The sequence below is a fragment of the Orcinus orca genome, chromosome X (genome assembly GCF_937001465.1).
Source record: "Orcinus orca chromosome X, mOrcOrc1.1, whole genome shotgun sequence".
Taxonomy (NCBI): domain Eukaryota; kingdom Metazoa; phylum Chordata; class Mammalia; order Artiodactyla; family Delphinidae; genus Orcinus; species Orcinus orca.
The window spans coordinates 103,524,322-103,544,356 of NC_064580.1; the positions used below are offsets into that span (position 1 = coordinate 103,524,322).

At 45.5% G+C, this 20,035-nt stretch overlaps 1 protein-coding gene across 2 annotated transcripts in view; it reads left to right on the forward strand.

Annotated features, from left to right (window-relative positions):
• The window catches only part of SLC25A43 (solute carrier family 25 member 43), a 41,949-nt gene that overhangs the window by 9,799 nt on the left and 12,115 nt on the right, over positions 1-20,035 (forward strand). The window contains exons 3-4 of one of the 2 annotated variants that reach the window (XM_033439148.2): positions 641-813; positions 1,087-1,747. In XM_033439148.2, the coding sequence (XP_033295039.1) occupies positions 641-813; positions 1,087-1,305 (392 nt within the window). In that variant the 3' untranslated portion in view covers positions 1,306-1,747. Of the gene's footprint in view, positions 1-640; positions 814-1,086; positions 1,748-20,035 lie in introns of those variants that run through there. The other variant, XM_004275804.3, reaches the window with a different exon arrangement.

Genomic DNA, 20,035 nt, shown 5'->3' on the forward strand with positions numbered 1-20,035 from the left:
CGCCGCAACTAGGGAAAAGCCCGCGAGTAGCAACAAAGACCGAACACAGCCAATAATTCATTCATTAATTAATTAAAATAAATAAATTTAAAATTAATTTTAAAAAATTAAACATTCCCATGTTTAATTTTTATTAAATTTTTAATAAAAATTAAAATTTTAATTAAATTTTAATTAAAAATTAAACATGGGAAACACCCATGTACCCACCATGTACCAGCTCCTTCAATTAATGTTTTGCTTCATCTGTCCCTCTAACCGTTCATCAGTCATATATTTTTTGATGATTTCCATGTAAGTTGCAAACATCAATACACTTCACCCCTCAACCCTTCAACATGCATATCATTAACTAGAGTTCAATATTTGTTTATGGCTCTTTTAAAAGTAAAATCGACATAGAGTACACAAATATTTAGGGAATCTTTTGATGCATGCATTTTGATCAATGACACAACCCGTATCAAAATATAGCACGTTATCATCACCCAAGAGAGTGCTTGCTGCTTCGGTTGGAGTGACTTGTTTAACAAGCCCAGAGCCGGTCCTGTTTACTTTCCCTGGATTCCCCACAGGCATTTATGTTCTCAAGCCAGTGTTTCCTGAGACATCACAGCCTCTCCCTGGCCTTGTTTTTCAGGTGCTCTCCCTTTCTCTGCCGGCTCCCTTCTAGTTTACATGAACCTGGAGAAAATCTGGAATGGACCCCGAGATCGGTTCTCTCTCCTCCAGAACTTCGCCAATGTCTGCCTGGCTGCCGCGGTGACCCAGACACTCTCCTTTCCCTTCGACACGGTGAAGAGAAAGATGCAGGTGAAGAGTTATGTTTGGGGGGCTTTGTGGGTATGCGGGAGGGATGGCTTGCAGTGTTTGTGGGTGGGTAACAACAGCAAAGAACATGGAGCCTGAGCGATGCCAGGTTTCCAAGGAGCTCATGACTGCTCATACAAACACTCTGCAAACCCTCACTCCGTGGCATTTCTGCTGCTAACCTCAGGGCAATGGACTCGAGCCCAAGCCGCCTCCCCATTCCCATCCTCTGCTTTTTAGTCTTGTATAAAGCACTTTTCTTTCCTCTCTTCATAGCTGCCACTGCCCGTTACATCAAGGCGGCCTCCACAGCGAGGACAGGGCACCCTTGCCTTCATAGCCTGTCCATACTTCAGTGAAACAGATGGAAAGAACCAAAATAAGCCAGGAATTATTAATAGCAAGGGGCCAGTAGTCCCTGATTCCCCTGCTGAGGCAGTAACTGCATTTGAAATGGGCCGGTGTCTTAGTGGGATTGGCCCTGCATTTTCCTAATTGTTACCTAGGAAGACTCACAGACCACAGAGACAAAAGCCTGATATCTGAGGTCTCAAAGAGAGGAATTGGCTTAGCCTAGAATCAGCCGATTTTGATCAAAGAAAAATCAGAGTAGTCCAAGTAAGGTTGGGGGTTACAGGCAGGTCCACACAGGGCAGGGGTGGGAGTCGGTGGACTCAGAATCAAGCAAGGCTTCGCGTCTGCCCTGAACCCTGCTCGCTCTCCACCAGCCTCCCTTCAGACTCCACATCCACAGGCTTGCCTGCCTCCCTGGCCTCTTCCGGGCAAATCTTGATGTATACAATCGATGTATTCCTGAAGAGCTGCTTGGATATTAATTTGGGGGAGTTGAATCCAATTTTAAATGATCAGTCCCCACTGAGTTTGTTTTTCCCCATGTCTCTAACTTGTCCCTCTGCTATCTCAGTGCCCCCCGCCCCCCACCGGCTTCCCCATGTGGTTTTCTTTGCCAGGCCTCACTTACCTCAGCACTAAAAAGCCTGCAAGTACTTATCTCAACCTATAAAGAAAAGCTGCCTCAGAACAATACACGTCACAATTACACCCAATTCTGCTGCTCCAATCCATCAAACTTTTCATCCGTCTGGGTTGCGTTCCTTTCCTGTCCTTTGTCCAAACACATTTTTTAAATTGTCACGTTATTGTAAGTTTAACGTAGATGCAAGTTTAAAGCCTGCTTAGTGCATGCCCATTTATAAAAGCCATTATTCCTCATTTTAAGAGTAATGTACATACGCTTAAAAATGGTTAAAATGGTCAATTTTATGATGTGTGTTTTACCACAATTAAAAAATAAGGAGGGCTTCCCTGGTGGCGCAGTGGTTGAGAGTCTGCCTGCCGATGCAGGGGACGTGGGTTCGTGCCCCGGTCCGGGAAGATCCCACATGCCGCGGAGCGGCTGGGCCCATGAGCCATGGCCACTGAGCCTGCGCGTCCGGTGCCTGTGCTCTGCAACAGGAGAGGCCACAGCAGTGAGAGGCCCGCGTACCGGGAAAAAAAAAAAAAAAAAAAAGGAATGCACATAGATTATAGAAAATTTGGGAAATACAGAAAAATACAAAAAAGAAAATAATAATTACCTATAAGCCCAACACCTATGCATTATGATGATTAATAGTTTTACTTCTGTGTATGTTCATATGTGTAGGCATATGTTGTGTGCATAAATATAAGTATATAATATATGCACAAAACTGCATTCCTACTATATATAAAAATTAATATCTGTTTTTTTCACTTATTTTATAATGGATAGTGCCTCAGGCCATCAAGTATTAAGAGCATCTTTTCTAATTATCACATGTATTCCACCATATGGACGTGCCATAACTTAAAAAAATAAAAAACAAATTTATTCTCTCAAAGTTCCGGAGGCTAGAAGTTTAATATCAAGGTGTTGGCAGGGCCATGCCCCTTTTGAAGGCTCTGGGGGAGGATTCTTCCTTGTCTCTTCCAGCTTCTGGTAGCCCTAAGCATTCCTTGGTTTGTGGCAATACAACTTCAATCTCTGGCTCCATCGTTCCATAAATAACAATTTCTGTTTTTTAATATTCAGGCTGTTTCTAATGCTTCAGTACGATAACACCACAGTGAAAGCCCTTGTATTTTTTTCACATTTGTGATGACACCCTTTAGCTGTATTCCTAGAAATACAGGCCACAAGATAAAAATAATTCTAAGGCTCTTAATGAAGTTTGCACCCCAGAAAGGCTGTAAGTTTACACCTGCACCAGCAGTGAGTGGGGTGGTCCATCTCAACTCCCATCAACTGTAATGACTATCACTTTCTAAATCCTTGTGAACCTAATAATAGCTGGAAAATGCTGACACATTACTTTAATTTGAATTTCATTGATTATAAGCAAATTGCATGTTTTTCATATATCAATTTGTCCTTTGTATTTCTTTGTAAATTTTCTGTGTCCATTGCCTATTTTTCTAGGCTATTCAGCTTTTTTACTAATTGGTAAGAAGTCTTTATATGTTAAAGATATTAACCCTTTGTCATACACTGCATGCATTTTTCCCAGTTTGACAGTTGGCTTCTAATACTGTTTATGTTGTTACTATACATATTTTTAAAGTTTTATGCAAATATATATATATATTACTATTTTTTGGTTTCTGACTTTGCTCTTCTGTGTAAAAGGCCTACCCCATCCCACAATCATATGACTCTTCACTTATATAGTTCTTTAAATATTTTTGTTGTAATTTTTACACTTATCACTTTATTTAGAATTTACCTGAGGTATGATGTGAGGTAATCATCTGACTTTAAAAAAAAATAGTTTACCAATTGTTTAAGCACTATTTTTGGAATAATCTCTTTTCCCCACTACTCCGTGCTGCGACTTTTACCACATCCTAGATATTTGTATATGTTCTAGAGTCTGTCTTGGGGCTGTGTATTCTGAGCTGTAGATTTGTCAGTCTGTCCTCGTGCCAGTGCCACACTATTTCAATTCCTATAGCTTTATAATACCTTGTAGTGTCTGACAGGGCATCTACCCCCTCACCACTCTTCTCTTCAACATTTCCTTGATTATTCTCAGTCACTTGTTCTTCCTGATGAACTTTAGAACTACCTTGTGATTATGACTGGAGTTATGTTCAACCTATATACTTGGAATAATTTATGTAAAATATTCTATCTTTATTCAGGAATACTGTATATCTCCCCTATAGCTTCAGTCTTCTTTCTTTACATTGAACCGTATGACATTGCCAACATCCTACCTTTTTGACATACCCAGAGGGCAACTTCATATGGTTAACTCTTATAAAAGTTGATTTCTTCATATGATAATTATGCTCTTTCTAAAAAAGATAGCTTCTTAAAAAAAAATCCAGGGTGAGGTTGAGTGGGAAGGAGGTATGATATACTACAAGCTTTTTATTCATTTTTTTTTAACATCCTGGCCCTAGGAATTTATCTTCCTGTCAGGAGTGAGAATGGGCTCTCGCTGGTTGGCCATCAGAAGATGGATGAAACTAAGGCGGCTTATATCACTGGCTTCCATGCTTTGAGGATTGCTTTTTGAAATAGTAGAGCCAGAGGCGTCTCGCCAGCACTTTCTGGCACCTCTTATAATTTAGTGTTCCTTATGCAGAGTTCAAGGTTTAGTGAGCTCACTTCCTCCCCATAGCAAGCCTGCTCAAACCCAGGGCTTTGAGCCTGGGGGTTGGAGCAGTCAGTGAGAAAGGGTAGAGTCTAGGACCAACTCCGGTGTGTGGGTTTTTTCCCTACACCAAGGAAGTCTCCAACGGCAGCTGAGTGTCCTACAATTCCACTCAACTCGGACACTCTCTACTCGGAGACAGCATCAGATTTCACAGGTCAAGGGCTCAGTCCCACAAGACTATCCCCCCACTTCAAATGCCGATGTCAAGTCCAGGTTGTCAGCTGTGCTTCTGAAGTATAAATTAGAGGTTCCCACAGCCCCATCCTTGGATTCAATTAATTTGCTAGAGTGTCTCACAGAACTCAGGAAACCAGTTGACTCACTAGATTACTGGCAACCAGGCCCCATCCTTAGGTGCTTTCCAAAAGTCGCTGCATTAACATAAACTCAGACTTGGTTGAAAGGGGTTTGTTATGAATATCAAGGCACCTTTATTGCTCTCATCACTTAGGTAATGTCAAGGATTATAGGAGCTCTATGCCAGAAATGGGGACGAAGACCAAGTATATATTTCTTATTATACATCACAATATCACAAAGGGTTTCAGATGAAATTCACTGACATCTAAATGTGAGGGTGGAGGTTTCAGTCTTCTCTGTAAACTTTTAGCTTTCCTTTTTCCACCTGAGAACTAGAACAATGACCTCTTTTGGGGTAATCTAGCCACCACTACCTTCTACTCTAGAATATATACCTACCACAACAATCTGCTGTACACTAGAAGTGGGTATTTGGGGGTAAATTTGATCATATTTTCCCTTGTATGGAAACCTTATGCATAATGCATACACAGAGCTTCAACAGGAAGCTTTCAAATAAGTGCAAAGTCATGATGGTTGTAAAAAAAAAAACCAAAAAAATCCAAAGAGGCAATTGCATGGTTTTCACAATATATGATCAGCATCCAGTTATGAATGACAACATAAATGTCATCCAAAGATACGGGAAGCGAAATCTTACGGTTGCGATCAAAGTGTTATTTTACAGGAGCTAATAAACACTAATACCTTGTCCCGCCTACTTAAAAAGAATCAACTCCCCAAAACAGAACCACAGACTGCTTTAAAATGCAAACGTGCGTTGCTTTCTCTGGCCATTAGATGTCGCTGCAGTAACGGAGCTTATCTGAGCACTACCTGAGGGTATGGGAGCCCTGCAGCTGGTGATCACCGACTAGTTAACCCCCTAATCCCCGCTCAAAATACATCTTCAGTTCGGAGAGTAAGGAACCTAGAAACAACAGGCTAACCGTAAATTGTATTGTGGCTGTTGTTTGTGCCTGCAGAGCATTCAATCCAACTTCTCCAAGAAGAGAGAGCTTTAATAACAGTCTCCCCGCCGCCCGCTGTGGGAGCAGGCAGGGTTTGCCCGCAGAATTTATGAGGAGAGAGCTTTGCGGGGCAGCCGGGCTGCTCTGACCTGAACAACTTAATGGTAACATTTGCATTCCATCGGCTTTCCTCCTTACACTGTCCATCAGGAAGCAAATCAATGTCAGGTGTCTGTTGGATAACAAGCTGGACAGGGAATTTCCTGAACCCCCATACCGACTGGCCACTTTGTCTGGATGTCTCATTCTCCTAATGTATGCTTTATCCAGACACACACATACACACACACAATCTGTCCGTTTAATGCCGCATCAGGTTGGAAGTCTCTTGAACACTAATGACAGTAATCATAAGTCTTGTTTAACCAGCTGAGCCCTTCCTTCACCGTGCTTACACTCATTTTATTCCTTTTTCTTTTTCTCACCCCGGCTCCTCGCTGGCATGCTAGAGACTGGAGAGGTAAATAAATTATGCATGTGCATGTTTTGATGGGATGGTTTCTGCTGGGAAGGGGGTGAGTCAGCCCTGCACACAGATAGGGTGAGGGGCCCCCATACCTGGGGCGCTTTCATGGCCCCCAAGACCACCCTGCCTGAAATGCCCTTGGCCACACTTCAGCACATTTCAGCTCAAGCTCTTCCGGGTACATACCCGGCCTTTCCGCTTCTGTCTCTCCCACACCTGGCCCTGAGCTTGGAACTAATTAGTTTGACGAGTCTGTGGGCTCTCCATGGGAGTCCTGAGCAAATGGTTCTCTGGACAGTTCATGTGGAAAAAAAAGAGGAAGATAAGCTGCCCGGGAAATCCGGGGAGCAGCTGAGAAGGTGGAGCTTTGGAATCTGGTGGGCCTTCTGAGAGGGTCAGGAGGGAGGCACCAGGCACAAGCTCAGTCTCCCACAACTCTCCCTGACCCCCCTCCCTGCAGCCCGTATTAGGTGTCTCCGTTTCATTAAACATAAAACCAAGTGTTAGCCTGTTGCTTTCTACCCAGGGGACTTCGACCCCATTAGGGCTCACAAGGCAAGCAGGATTAGGCCAGGTCAGCATTTGAACTGAAAGCACGTAAGATGAGGGACAGAGGTAGTATCCAAGGGGCACAGCTGACTGAGCAGAAGAGGCACGGTCCCTGAGTGAAGAGGGGGCCCCAGCTGTTCAGACAGATGCTTGAACCTGCCTGAGATGCTGAACTGCGCACTCCCGCCAGGGCGCCCCGCCCCTCTCGTGGCTCCTCCCACTCAGGTCCACATCCTCAGCCCTGAGCCACATTTCCCGAGCCCTGGCCCCACACTTCTCACTGTTTGCCGTACACTGCCATTTGGCTGTCGCCTCTCCAGGGTCACCTCTAAGTATGTATCAAACTGTCTTCCCAAGGTTCTGCATTTCAGTGCTGTCATTCCCCCAGCTACCCAGGCTGCAGACCCAGAAGTTGTCTTTGACTCTTTCCCTTCCCCCTCCCCCAGTCAACCTTGAACCCAGTTGGGTCTTCATTCCTAACGTCCCACGTTGGTCTTTCTTTTTGTCACTGTCCCTGCCCTAATCTAGGACCTTATCAGCTCATACCTAGGCTACTGCAGTAATCCTCTAATTGGTCTCAGGATTAACTCTAAAACTGATCATAAACATTGGGTACTAATGTACCAGGCACTGTGCTGAGGGCTTTATGCTCATTATCTCATTTAATCCTGGCAGTACATCTGCCAGGTGGGCACTGTGCTTATCAAGCCCATTTCACAGAGGAGAAAATCAAGGCACTGAGAGGTTCTGTAGCCTGCCCAAGTTCACGCACTCAGTCACTGAGTAACCTGAGATGTAACGTATCACCAGGGCCAATATTCATTTCAGTCCCCTCCAGCCCAGGCTTCTGCCAGACGAATTTTCTTAAGATCTGCCTGCGTTGTGTCCTTTATTGCTCTGAGAGAATAAAGGCTGAGCCCCTTGGCCTGGCAGGCTGCCCTTACCAACTTTGCCGCGCTCATTGCACAGAGGCCCCCTATATCAGGAGTCGCAAAATCAGATGCCGGCAGGAACTTGGAAGTAACAGGAAAAAGAGAAAGTAGGGAAACCCAGGTAACATAACACTCACCCCCTAGAGAATAAGGATTCCGATACAGTCTGAGCCATCCTGGCTTTCAGAAGCATTCTGGAGCGCTAACTGCACTGTGCTCACAAAATGTGACCAGCATCTAAGTATGAATTGCGTGGAACAAAGTGGGCCAGGGGAAGCTGCAGTAAGTTCCTCTTCTCCAAAGGATAGATGCCATTTAGAAATGTGGGCCCACTTTTCAAGGGAGCCTGAAATCCAGATTTTTATGTAAGATCCCAATTTTTCAATGTTGGCAAATAAAAATTGTTAAATCCTGCCAGGGTTAAACAGAACATGCCTTTTTCTGACCTCTGCTCTGTTCCAGCCTCCAATTCAATCAAAATTATCTTAGCCCCCCTCCCCCATCCCCCTGAAGAATAAGTGTATTTCACATTCCTGTCCCCTCTGCCTGGGGCATCTACCTCCATCTCACCTGACATCTGCCACGTGGTGGCTGTCTCTTCTGACCTACAACAGCACACATCTGTTGCTTTCGTTTGATAAAGGAGTTGGCTTTTCCTACCCCTCAAACAGCTATTCTATCGTGATGGATAAAGGCAGGTGTTTTGCCTCTGTAGAACCACAAATGGGGGTGTTCCCCATGGCCTCGGAGGGGATTCGGGGGTAGGAGAATCCAGGTTAACTAACAGGGTGCTCTGCCGATAACTGCAGATGCTGTTTTCACTGTCACTCCCACCCCACCCCCAAGGGCATATTTTGTTCCAAAAGCTTTATGGGTGAACAACCCCTTTTAAATGATGCTCTTAGCCTGTATGTGCGCTCTGGTCCAGCTGGTTTATTTTCCACAGCATTTCTCCGCGTGCCCCACCTTCTGCCATCTCTCCACCATTGCAGCACATCCCCACCCTGTGTGAGCCCCTTCCTGAAGCCTTCTCTCCCCTCCTCAAGAGGAAGAAGTCTCCCCATTCTGAACGCCCAAAGCTCCCTCTCGCTCTAGCTCTCAGGCCCATGTCACATGCTTCCTTGTATCATAATCTTCTGTGTCCATTATTCCTTCTAGACTTTGAGCTCTTTGCCTTTGGGACATATGTCTTACACATTTGTATGTCCCCACAGCACGTAGCCTCATGTAGCAGGCACTCGATACTTGTTTAAAAATGAATGAAGTTCAGGGCCGGCTTCTGAGATCTCACTGCCTTGTGAGTACAGAATTGAACCTTAGCTGCTGCTGGGTGAGCCCCAAGTCTGTGTGCTCGTCCCTACCCCCTGCTGAAGGTAAGAACAGCCTGCCCTTTCCCCGGCCTGCTGACCTAGGGAAACCTCGACTTGTCCCCTGTCTCAGACTGCCTGCAATCCTCGCTCTGAAAGTGCACTATCTCCCACCCCCTACCTTAGCTCTCCAGTTGTGTATCGCAGCTCCAACAGCTGTTACCATTTCAAGAGAAGTAAATATGCTAAAAGGACAGAGTAAAACAGTCTTGATGTACACCCCCCTCTTCATGGCAACCTCCCACCGCTTTGTACAGTGCCTGGAAGTGCCTGATGAATCAGCATCATAGCACTTGTATTCGTCAGTTTGTTGACTTCAGTAAATGTGATATGAATGAACAGGTCTAAATCTGTGCCCTCCTTTGGTGGGGAGGCTTTTGTCAGGGGACAAAATATGTCTGGAGGAGGTAACAAAGGGAAAGTTTTCCCTGGGAATAAGAAATTGTAATAATGTGATAATAACTACCATTTATTGGTCCTGTGATACAGACCAGGCAGTTTATCCTCCCATTCCATCCTCTTTATCGACCCTATTAAGTATTGTTATTATTCCTGGTTTCTAGGTGAGGAACTGAGGCACAGAGAGGGTAACTTGCCCAACAGTCACTTAGCTAGCAAGTGGGGCGGGGGGCTGGGATTGAACCTAGGTCTCTCCTTCAGGCCCAAGCTTTATCCACCAGGACTATAGGGGCTTGGTCCTAGATGCTAGGTAATCGGGTTTTTTTTTTCCAGTTCCCTTGCCCTGGGTGTGGGAGTAGAGGATGAGGGAGAGGGAAACCTAACCTTGAGATTTGGGAGCACACGACCTCAGTTGAAAGAAACAGTAGTGCGCAAGCTCAGAAACAGGCACGAGGGTGGCTTTGGCCAGGGAATGGTTAACTCAAGTTGGAGAAAAAAAAAAACCTTTGGAAAACCAGGCTGTGGGCGCCTCTGGCTTTCTTTGGTCACTGGCAGCCTGACAATGGAAGGCTTGAAGCCGGCAGGTTGCAATGAGAAGCAGAGAACGTTCAGCAGCCATGGACCTTTGGCTGCCTCAGACTGGCCACACCGCTGGGACGGACTGGGAAGAAAGCCCCTCTGGCTCACCGAGCCCCTAGCAGAGCAGGTGCAAAGCCCCAGGAGCGGAAAGTAGATTGTTCTCATCACACCTGCTAGGAAGCGCTAAGCGAGTCGCAGAGGTTCTGCCTAGTTCAACATTTCTTGGTTGACATCGTGTCTATTGTCAGTAGGAACAGAGTTCTGTTTCCCCAGCACAGCCAACTTGCCCAACGATCCTGAAGTACAAACACTGCTGGGTTCTAAGCTCTCGGGGCTTAGAGAGCTTAGAGAGGATGGGAACCTTACCTTTTTAGTTTGTTGCATTTTTAACTCCTTGCCATCATGTTGCTCTGGGGGCTGGCCCCTCTGGGGACTGACTTCTTCTGCCTAAGTCAGTAGCATTGCCTTGGCAATTCTGAGAAAAAAGTATGCTTTTCAGATCCAGGTAGATGTCTGGACATCCTTCAGGCCAGGTGGCTTCGTTTGAGCATCATCGTTAAGGTGTAAGGAAAGGAAAAGTCTCCCCTTTGTTTTTTCCAAAGGTGTAGAGTGCCCTAAATACTTTGGGGATGACAGTTGTTGATCATGGAAAGGAGACTATCCCCTAGAGGGCAGGCAAGGAGGGAGCAGGAAGGAGCCTTCCTAATTCCACTCACTGTGAAGTCACTCTGCCCTTTCTCTTGACCTGAGCTGGCTTACTCCTTCCAAGAGATAAAGTCTGGGTATCAAAATGGCCACCCTCTGCTAAGCAGACTTCTTTGAGCTCCAGCTAAACAATAACAGCAGCTAAGACAGGCGTCCCCCTTCCCCCTGCCTCCAGAGTGGGGGTGAAGAGAGAGGTAGGGGAAAGGGAAAGAAAGGTCCCAGAAAAGGCCTTCTGTCAGCCAAGAAAGGCCTGCAGCTATGAGCAGTCATCTGCGGCTCCTGCTGTCAGGAGGAGATGAACACTGGGGGTTGCCCATCCCTCCGCTGGCCTCAAGCCAGCTTTAGAAACGCAGCACCAGTTTTTACCTCCTTTCCCCCACAGAGCTGTTCATTTGTTTTTGACAGCTGTGTTCATCTTAAAGCTTTCGTGGGCAGATTAGCTCATTGGTCCAGAGTGTGGGCTTTGGATGCCATCCCTGTCCCTTACTCTTTCCGTGAGCTTGGGTAAGCCACATCGCCTCTCTGAACCGCATCTTCCTCAATTGTAAAACACGGGGAGAAGCCTAATGCCTGGCTCATATCCCCATGGAGAAGACTGAATTGGGTTAATGCAGATACAGAGCCGGGCACAAGATAAACACTCAATATAAATACTCAATAAAACCGAGGTACTATTTTTATTGTTCTTGAAGCATCTCTTCAGAATCTACGCATGGCGTTGAAGGCCTGATTAGAACCATAAAAGCCGGGCCAGGTGTGTTTGTGTGTTTCGTATGATCGCTATAAACACGCAAATGAGCTAGCATTGCGAGACCTCAACAGATCTTCCGTCTCTCTAGATAATGGTGATCAGGGGTGGTAGGGGAGAGGATCATTCATTCGTTGGGTTAATTTAACAGGCGTTTACCTAGAGGCCACCCTGTGCAGGTACTGCCTATGTCTGTATTTCCAGCCTGCAGAAAACTGACATGTGCCAAATCTTCTCCTGCACCCTTCCTACCCAGTCTCACTCCCAATCAAGGTGACACTAGGGAATTCCCTGGCGGTCCAGTGGTTAGGACTCCGCGCTTTCACTGCCGGGGGCCTGGGTTCAATCCCTGGTCAGGGAACTAAGATCCCCCAAGCCGTGGGGTGCAGCCAAAAAATTAAAATTAAAAAAATTAAAAATTAAATTTAAAAAGGTGACACTGAAAGTTGGCTCTTCGCCGCCGCTGCTCAGCATGCGCTCCCATGGCCTCCCTCCGCTGCTCTCGCTTGCATGCATCTCAATTGCTTTCTGCCCCAGCTGCACTTTGGATTTCCCCGCCCCCGCCCCCGATCGGCACATGGGAACTGTTTCTCTTCTCTTCCCAAGCAAAATACTAACCTGCTGTCCATTTACTCGCTTCCCCCATGTCATTGCGGGCTTTCCGAGCAGGTCCTCGGGCACCTCGGCCAGGATGGGGGTGACTTGTAGGCTTGCCAAGCCGGGGGCAGCTACCTGCACCCGTTTCTGTGGACGTCCCCACCACAGAGCCAGAGTGCTTCTCGGCTGTATGAGGATAACTCTTGGGGACCTAGCTCTGCCAAGAGAAACTTGGGCCATGTGGCTCACAGGACATAAAGGTCCTTTTACTTCAATACCATTGGCTTTTTTTTTTTTTTTGGCTTGTTTGACTATTGGGGATTTGCCAAAGGACAAAAGCCTCCTACCACAACTGCCTTCCACGCATGTATGTCCTCAGATGGCTTGGGAAGTGGACCACTTGGTCTTCAGGTTGCGTCCCATATGGCTACAGAAGATAAAAGTTGTTTCCAAATAACAAGTGAAAGGTTCTGAGCTCCTGTTTGCTCCAACTAGCAGACTCTCATTTTTTTTGTTTGTTTTTGTTGTCTTTCTTTGGTCTCTCCTTTTAAATGCTTTTTTTTTTTAATTAAGACTTTGGGGGTTTTTTGGAGCAGTTTTAGGTTCACAGCAAAATTGAGAGGAAGGTGCAGAGATTTCCCACGTACCCCTTCCCCACACGTGCGCGGCCTCCCCCATTACCCACAGCCCCCACCAGAGGGGTGCATTTGTTACCAAGCATGAAGCTACACTGACACATCAGAATCGCCCAAAGTCTGTAGTTGACCTTAGAGCTCACTCTTGGTGGTGTACATTCTATGGGTTTGCACAAATCTATAATGATGTATATCCATCATTATAGTATACAGGGTGTTTTCACTGCCCTAAAAATCCTTTGTGCTCTGCCTATTCATCCTCTCCCCCAAAGCACTGATCTTTTTACTGTCTTCATATTTTACCTTGTCCAGAATGTCATATAGTTGGAATCATACAGTATGTAGCACTTTCAGATTGGCTTCTTTCACTTGATAGTATGCATTTAACTTTCCTCTGTGTCTTTTTGTGGCTTGGTAGCTCATTTCTTTTTCATGCTTAATGATATTTCATTGTCTGATACCACAGTTTATTTATCCATTCACATACTGAAGGACATCTTGTTGCTTCTAAGCTTTGGCAATGATAGATAAAGCTACTTTAAACATCCATGTGCAGGTTTTTGTGAGGACGTAAGGTTTTTTTTACCTCCTTTAGGTAAATACTAAGATCTAATCTAATCAGTACAATTGCTGGCTCCTATGGTAAGAATATATTTCGTTTTGTAAGAAACCACCAAACTGCCTTCCAAAGTAACTGTACCATTTTGCATTCCCACCAGCAATGAATGAGAGTTCCTGTCTCTCCACATCCTCACCAGCATTTGTTGCTATCAGTGTTCTGGATTTTGGCCATTCTAATTGGTGTGTAGTGGTAATTGGGTTGTTTGTTTTCTTACTGTTGAGTTTTAAGAGTTCTTTGTATGTTTTGGATAACGGTCCTTTATCAGATACCACTTTCGCCAATATTTTCTCCTAGTCTGTGGTTTGTCTTCTCATTGTCTTAATTAATGCTCTTTTAAAATTAATATTCTACCTTTTGCATAGGTAACATATGCATATGATACAAAATCCAAAAGGTACAAAGAGTGTCCATTGAAAAGTAAGCCTTCCCCAACCTTTGTCCCTGGGACTCCCAGTTCACTGCAGAGAAAACACTGGTTGTTTCCAGTTTCTTACCTGGTCGTTCCAAAGGTGGTCTGTGCAGAGATACACATACACGTGCACATTTATGTTCTTTTTGTTTTTAGATAGTCAGAAGCATGCTGCATACACTCTTCTGCACTGTTTTTTTCACCTAAAAATGTATCTTGGAGACGTCACCTTATCAGTCCAGATGGAGCTGCCACATACTTTTAAATGGTGACATAGTATTCCATAGTCTGATGTACTGTTTCTTTAACTAGCCCCCATTGATGGACATTTAGATTATTTCCAACTTGCTGCTGTTACTAACAATGCTGCAACAAAAATCCTCGTAACACATCATTTCCCACAGGGGCAAATATATCTGTAGGATAGTTTCCTAGAAATAAGATTGCTTTGGTCAAGGGTATATGAGTTTTACATCTTCATAAATATTGTTTAATTATTTCAGAACTCATGGAAAGAATGAACAACCTAGAATGTTGCCTCTTTTGGAAGGCCTCTATGGAGTTTATCACAGAAACAATCGAGCACATTGCTTTGAAGCATTTACCTTTCATTTCCATCAACTGCAAGTTCGTTCCTCCTTTTCTTCAGTATGTATTAAGCACATACTGGATGCCTGGCATATTGGTAGATTTGGGGGCTAAAACCACATACAAGATAGATAGACATGGTCACTGCCCTCATGGTATTTATAGTCTGTGAGGTGGGGGAGACATGAAAGAAATAATTATACACTAAATCATTACAAACTGTGTCACGTGCCAGGAAAGAGAAGTACAGGGTGACCAAAAGTGTTTACTAGGCTCCTGACTTAGGCTGGAGATCTGGGAAGACTTCTCTGAAGAAGTGCTGTTTAGTCTGATTAGTAAGAGAGACTTAGCTAGGCAGAGGGAACGGCAGATTTGAAGTCCTAGGGGCAGGAAGGAGCCTTGAGTGGGACCAACAGCATGGATTAGAGGAGCAAGAAAGGGCCTTCAAGTTCATTTAGTTCCAGTCTCCTTACCTGACGTGTGAGGAAACTAAGGTTCAATGAACTAAAGGACTTGGTCAAGGTTATGCAGATAGTGGCAGAGCCAGGACTAGGACCCAGCTTTCTCAGATGATGTCTGCTGCAGAGTGCTGCATGTCCACCTGGCAGCTGCAGATCTGAACTAGACGCCATGGGATAGTTGCCTGGGTTTGTATGGAGGGAGGATTTAACTTCAGAGCCTTGTAGCTAGTAACCTGACATGTTTTGTGTGTCTTTGCTAGGAAGATATGGTTCCGGCAAATGGCGGTCTAGTGTTCTAGTCTACTGGGTTGGTTTAGTCTTCAGTATACTTTTCTCCAAGTTTTGGTTTTTAATTTTTTGGGGGGGTTGGGGATTTTTTTTTATTTGGCCATGCTGAGCAGCTTATGGGATCTTAGTTTCCTGACCAGGGATCAAACCTGCACTCTCGGCAGTGAAAGCGCAGAGTTCTAACCACTGGACCACCAGGGAATTCCCTCTTCTCCAAGTTTAAATACTAAATAATAATGATAATGGTGGTTACTATATGTCAAATGCTGTTCTAAGCACCTTACATATGTTTCATTTAATCTTGACAACAATCCTATAAGGTAGGTGTTATTATTATTGTCCCATTTTACAGATGAGGAAATTGAGGTTCAGGAAGGTCGAGGCATTTGCTCAAAGTCCCAGAGCTAGTAAGTGGCAAAGTGAGGATTCCATCTAAGCAGTCTGGCCTCAGGACCCGTGTGCTTTCCCCAGGCATTCTCACTGTCAGCAGCAGATTGATGGGCTCAGGTCTCAGCCAGAGCTGCCTTGTGCTACGGAGGGCCTACACCAGTGATCCTCAACCTGTCTGCATATCAGACTCATGTGAGGAGCTTGCCAAAAATGCTGACGTCCAGACCTCACCCTAGGTCAGTTAAATCTCAGTCTCTGGGGGTGGATCCCAGTCACTGATGGTTTTGAAAAGCTTCCCTGTTTCGTCTAACATGCAGCTAAAGGTTGAAAAGCACTGCTGTGTAGCCTTACCATTCCTTCTTTCTTTGGGGGTATTTTAGTTGGAGCTGCTGTAACAGAAATCCATAGACTTGCTGGCTTAAACAACAAGCACTTATTTCTCACAGTTCTGGAGGCTGGGAAGTCCAAGATCAAGGTGCCAGCAGATTTGGTGTCTGGTGAGAACCCACTTCCAGTTTGCAAATGGCCACTTTTTTGCTGTGTTTCCCCCATGGTGGAGTGAGAGACATTATCTCTCTTGTGTGTCTCCTTATAAGGGCACAAATCCCACTCATGAAAGCTCCACCCTCATGACCTAATCACCTCCCAGAGGCCCTCACCTCCAAATACCATCACAGTGGGGGTTAGGGCTTCAACATATGAACTTTGGGAGTGCACAAACATTTAGTCCAAGGGGCAACCAGCAATATGGTTTGCCTTTGTGATCTGGGTATCTGTTTAGTATGACACTTGTAGAGGCATTTATTCATACCACACCATGAGCTCCAGTCTTAGCATAAAGAATTCATTTGGTGTGCATGTGGCACTCACATCCAAGGACTATGTGTGGAAACGAGTCTGTCGAGGGCTGAGGTGGTCATCTCAGTCCTGGGCATCAGGAAACAGTGTAGCTTAGTGGGGTAGAGCTTGAATCTGAGTCGAACAGACCCAAATTCAGGTTGCTGCTTTTTCTCATACAGTCTGTGATTTGGGAGATTTATCCTTTCTCGGGCTCCATTTTGCCATCTATAAACTTGGGCTAATAAGATAATACTCCCGGGACTTCCGGGAAGATGGCGGAAGAGTAAGACGCGGAGATCACCTTCCTCCCCACAGATACACCAGAAATACATCTACGCGTGGAACAACTCCTACGGAGCACCTACTGAACGCTGGCAGAAGACCTCAGACCTCCCAAAAGGCAAGGAACCCCCCACGTACCTGGTTAGGGCAAAAGAAAAAACTAAACAGAGACAAAAGGATAGGGACGGGTCCTGCACCAGCGGGAGAGAGCTGTGAAGGAGGAAAACTGTCCACACACTAGGAAGCCCCTTCGCGGGTGGAGACTTCGGGAGGCGGAGTGGGGGAGCTTGGGATCCGCGGAAGAGAGCACAGCAACAGGGGTGCGGAGGGCAAAGCGGAGAGATTCCAGCGCAGAGGATCGGGCCGACCGGCACTCACCAGCCGAGAGGCTTGTCTGCTCGCCCGCCGGGGCGGGCGGGACTGGGAGCTGAGGCTCCGGCTTTTGTCGGAGCGCCGGGAGAGGACTGAGGTTGGCGGCGTGAACACAGCCTGCAGGGCGTTAGTGCACCGCGGCTAGCCGGGAGAGAGTCCGGGAAAAGTCTGGACCTGCCGAAGAGGCAAGAGACTTTTGCGTCCCTCTTTGTTTCCTGGTGCACGAGGAGAGGGGATTAAGAACGCTGCTTGAGAGAGCTCCAGGGACAGGCGCGAGCCGTGGCTAAAAGTGCGGAGCCCAGAGACAGACATGAGACGCTAAGGCCGCTGCTGCCGCCACCAGGAGGCCTGTGTGCGAACACAGGTCACTAGCCACACGCCCTTCCGGGGAGCCTGTGCAGCCCGCCACTGCCAGGGTCCCGGGATCCAGGGACAACTCCCCCGGGAGAACGCACGGCGCGCCTCAGGCTGCAACGTCACGCCGGCCTCTGCCGCTGCAGGCCCGCCCCACACTCCGTGACCCTCCCTACCCCGCGGCCTGAGTGAGCCAGAGCCTCCGAATCAGCGGCTCCTTTAACCCCGTCCTGTCTGAGCAAAGAACAGACGCCCTCCGGCGACCTACACGCACAGGCGGGGCCAAATCCAAAGCTGAGCCCCTGGGAACTGTGAGAACAAAGAAGAGAAAGGGAAATCTCTCCCAGCAGCCTCAGAAGCAGCGGATTAAAGCTCCCACAATCAATTTGATATACCCTGCATCTGTGGAATACCTGAATAGACAACGAATCATCCCAAATTAAGGAGCCCTGTGGATGAAAGGCTCTTGGTGCTGCAGCCAGGAGTCAGTGCTGTGCCTCTGAGGTGGGAGAGCCAACTTCAGGACACTGGTCCACAAGAGGCCTCCCAGCTGCACATAATATCAAACAGCAAAAATCTCCGAGAGATCTCCATCTCAACGCCAGCACCCAGCTTCACTCAACGACCAGCAAGCTACAGTGCTGGACATCCTATGCCAAACAACTAGCAAGACAGGAACACAACCCCACCCATTAGCAGAGAGGCTGCCCAAAATCATAATAAGTCTACAGACACCCCAAAACACACAACCAGACGTGGACCTGCCCACCAGAAAGACAAGATCCAGCCTCATCCACCACAACACAGGCACTAGTACCCTCCACCAGGAAGCCTACACAACCCACTGAACCAACCTTAGCCACTGGGGACAGACACAAAAAACAACAGGAACTACGAACCTTCAGCCTGCAAAAAAGGAGACCCCAAACACAGTAAGATAAGCAAAATGAAAAGACAGAAAAACACACAGCAGATGAAGGAGCAAGATAAAAACCCACCAGACCTAACAAATGAAGAGGAAATAGGCAGTCTACCTGAAAAAGAATTCAGAATAATGATAGTAAAGATAATCCAAAATATTGGAAACAGAATAGACAAAATGCAAAAAACATTTAACAAGGACCTAGAAGAACTAAAGAGGAAACAAGCAATGATGAACAACACAATAAATGAAATTAAAAGTACTCTAGATGGGATCAATAGCAGAATAACTGAGGCAGAAGAACGGATAAGTGACCTGGAAGATAAAATAGTGGAAATAACTACTGCAGAGCAAAATAAAGAAAAAAGAATGAAAAGAATTGAGGACAGTCTCAGAGACCTCTGGGACAACATTAAACGCACCAACATTCGAATTATAGGGGTTCCAGAAGAAGAAGAGAAAAAGAAAGGGACTGAGAAAATATTTGAAGAGATTATAGTTGAAAACTTCCCTAATATGGGAAAGGAAATAGTTAATCAAGTCCAGGAAGCACAGAGAGTCCCATACAGGATAAATCCAAGGAGAAATACGCCAAGACACATATTAATCAAACTGTCAAAAATTAAATACAAAGAAAACATATTAAAAGCAGCAAGGGAAAAACGACAAATAACACACAAGGGAATCCCCATAAGGTTAACAGCTGATCTTTCAGCAGAAACTCTGCAAGCCAGAAGGGAGTGGCAGGACATATTGAAAGTGTTGAAGGAGAAAAACCTGCAACCAAGATTACTCTACCCAGCAAGGATCTCATTCAGATTTGATGGAGAAATTAAAACCTTTACAGACAAGCAAAAGCTGAGAGAGTTCAGCACCACCAAACCAGCTCTACAACAACTGCTAAAGGAACTTCTCTAGGCAAGAAACACAAAAGAAGGAAAAGACCTACAATAACGAACCCAAAACAATTAAGAAAATGGGAATAGGAACACACATATCGATAATTACCTTAAATGTAAATGGACTAAATGCTCCCACCAAAAGACACAGATTGGCTGAATGGATACAAAAACAAGACCCATATATTTGCTGTCTACAAGAGACCCATTTCAGACCTAGAGACACATACAGACTGAAAGTAAGGGGATGGAAAAAGGTATTTCATGCAAATGGAAACCAAAAGAAAGCTGGAGTAGCAATTCTCATATCAGACAAAATAGACTTTAAAATAAAGACTATTAGAAGAGACAAAGAAGGACACTACATAATGATCAAGGGATCGATCCAAGAGGAAGATATAACAATTGTAAATATTTATGCACCCAACATAGGTGCACCTCAATACATAAGGCAAATACTGACAACCATAAAAGGGGAAATCGACAGTAACACATTCATAGTAGGGGACTTTAACACCCCACTTTCACCAATGGACAGATCATCCAAAATGAAAATAAATAAGGAAACACAAGCTTTAAATGATACATTAAACGAGATGGAGTTAATTGATATTTATAGGACATTCCATCCAAAAACAACAGAATACACATTTTTCTCAAGTGCTCATGGAACATTCTCCAGGATAGATCATATCTTGGGTCACAAATCAAGCCTTGGTAAATTTAAGAAAATTGAAATTGTATCAAGTATCTTTTCCGACCACAACGCTATGAGACTCGATATCA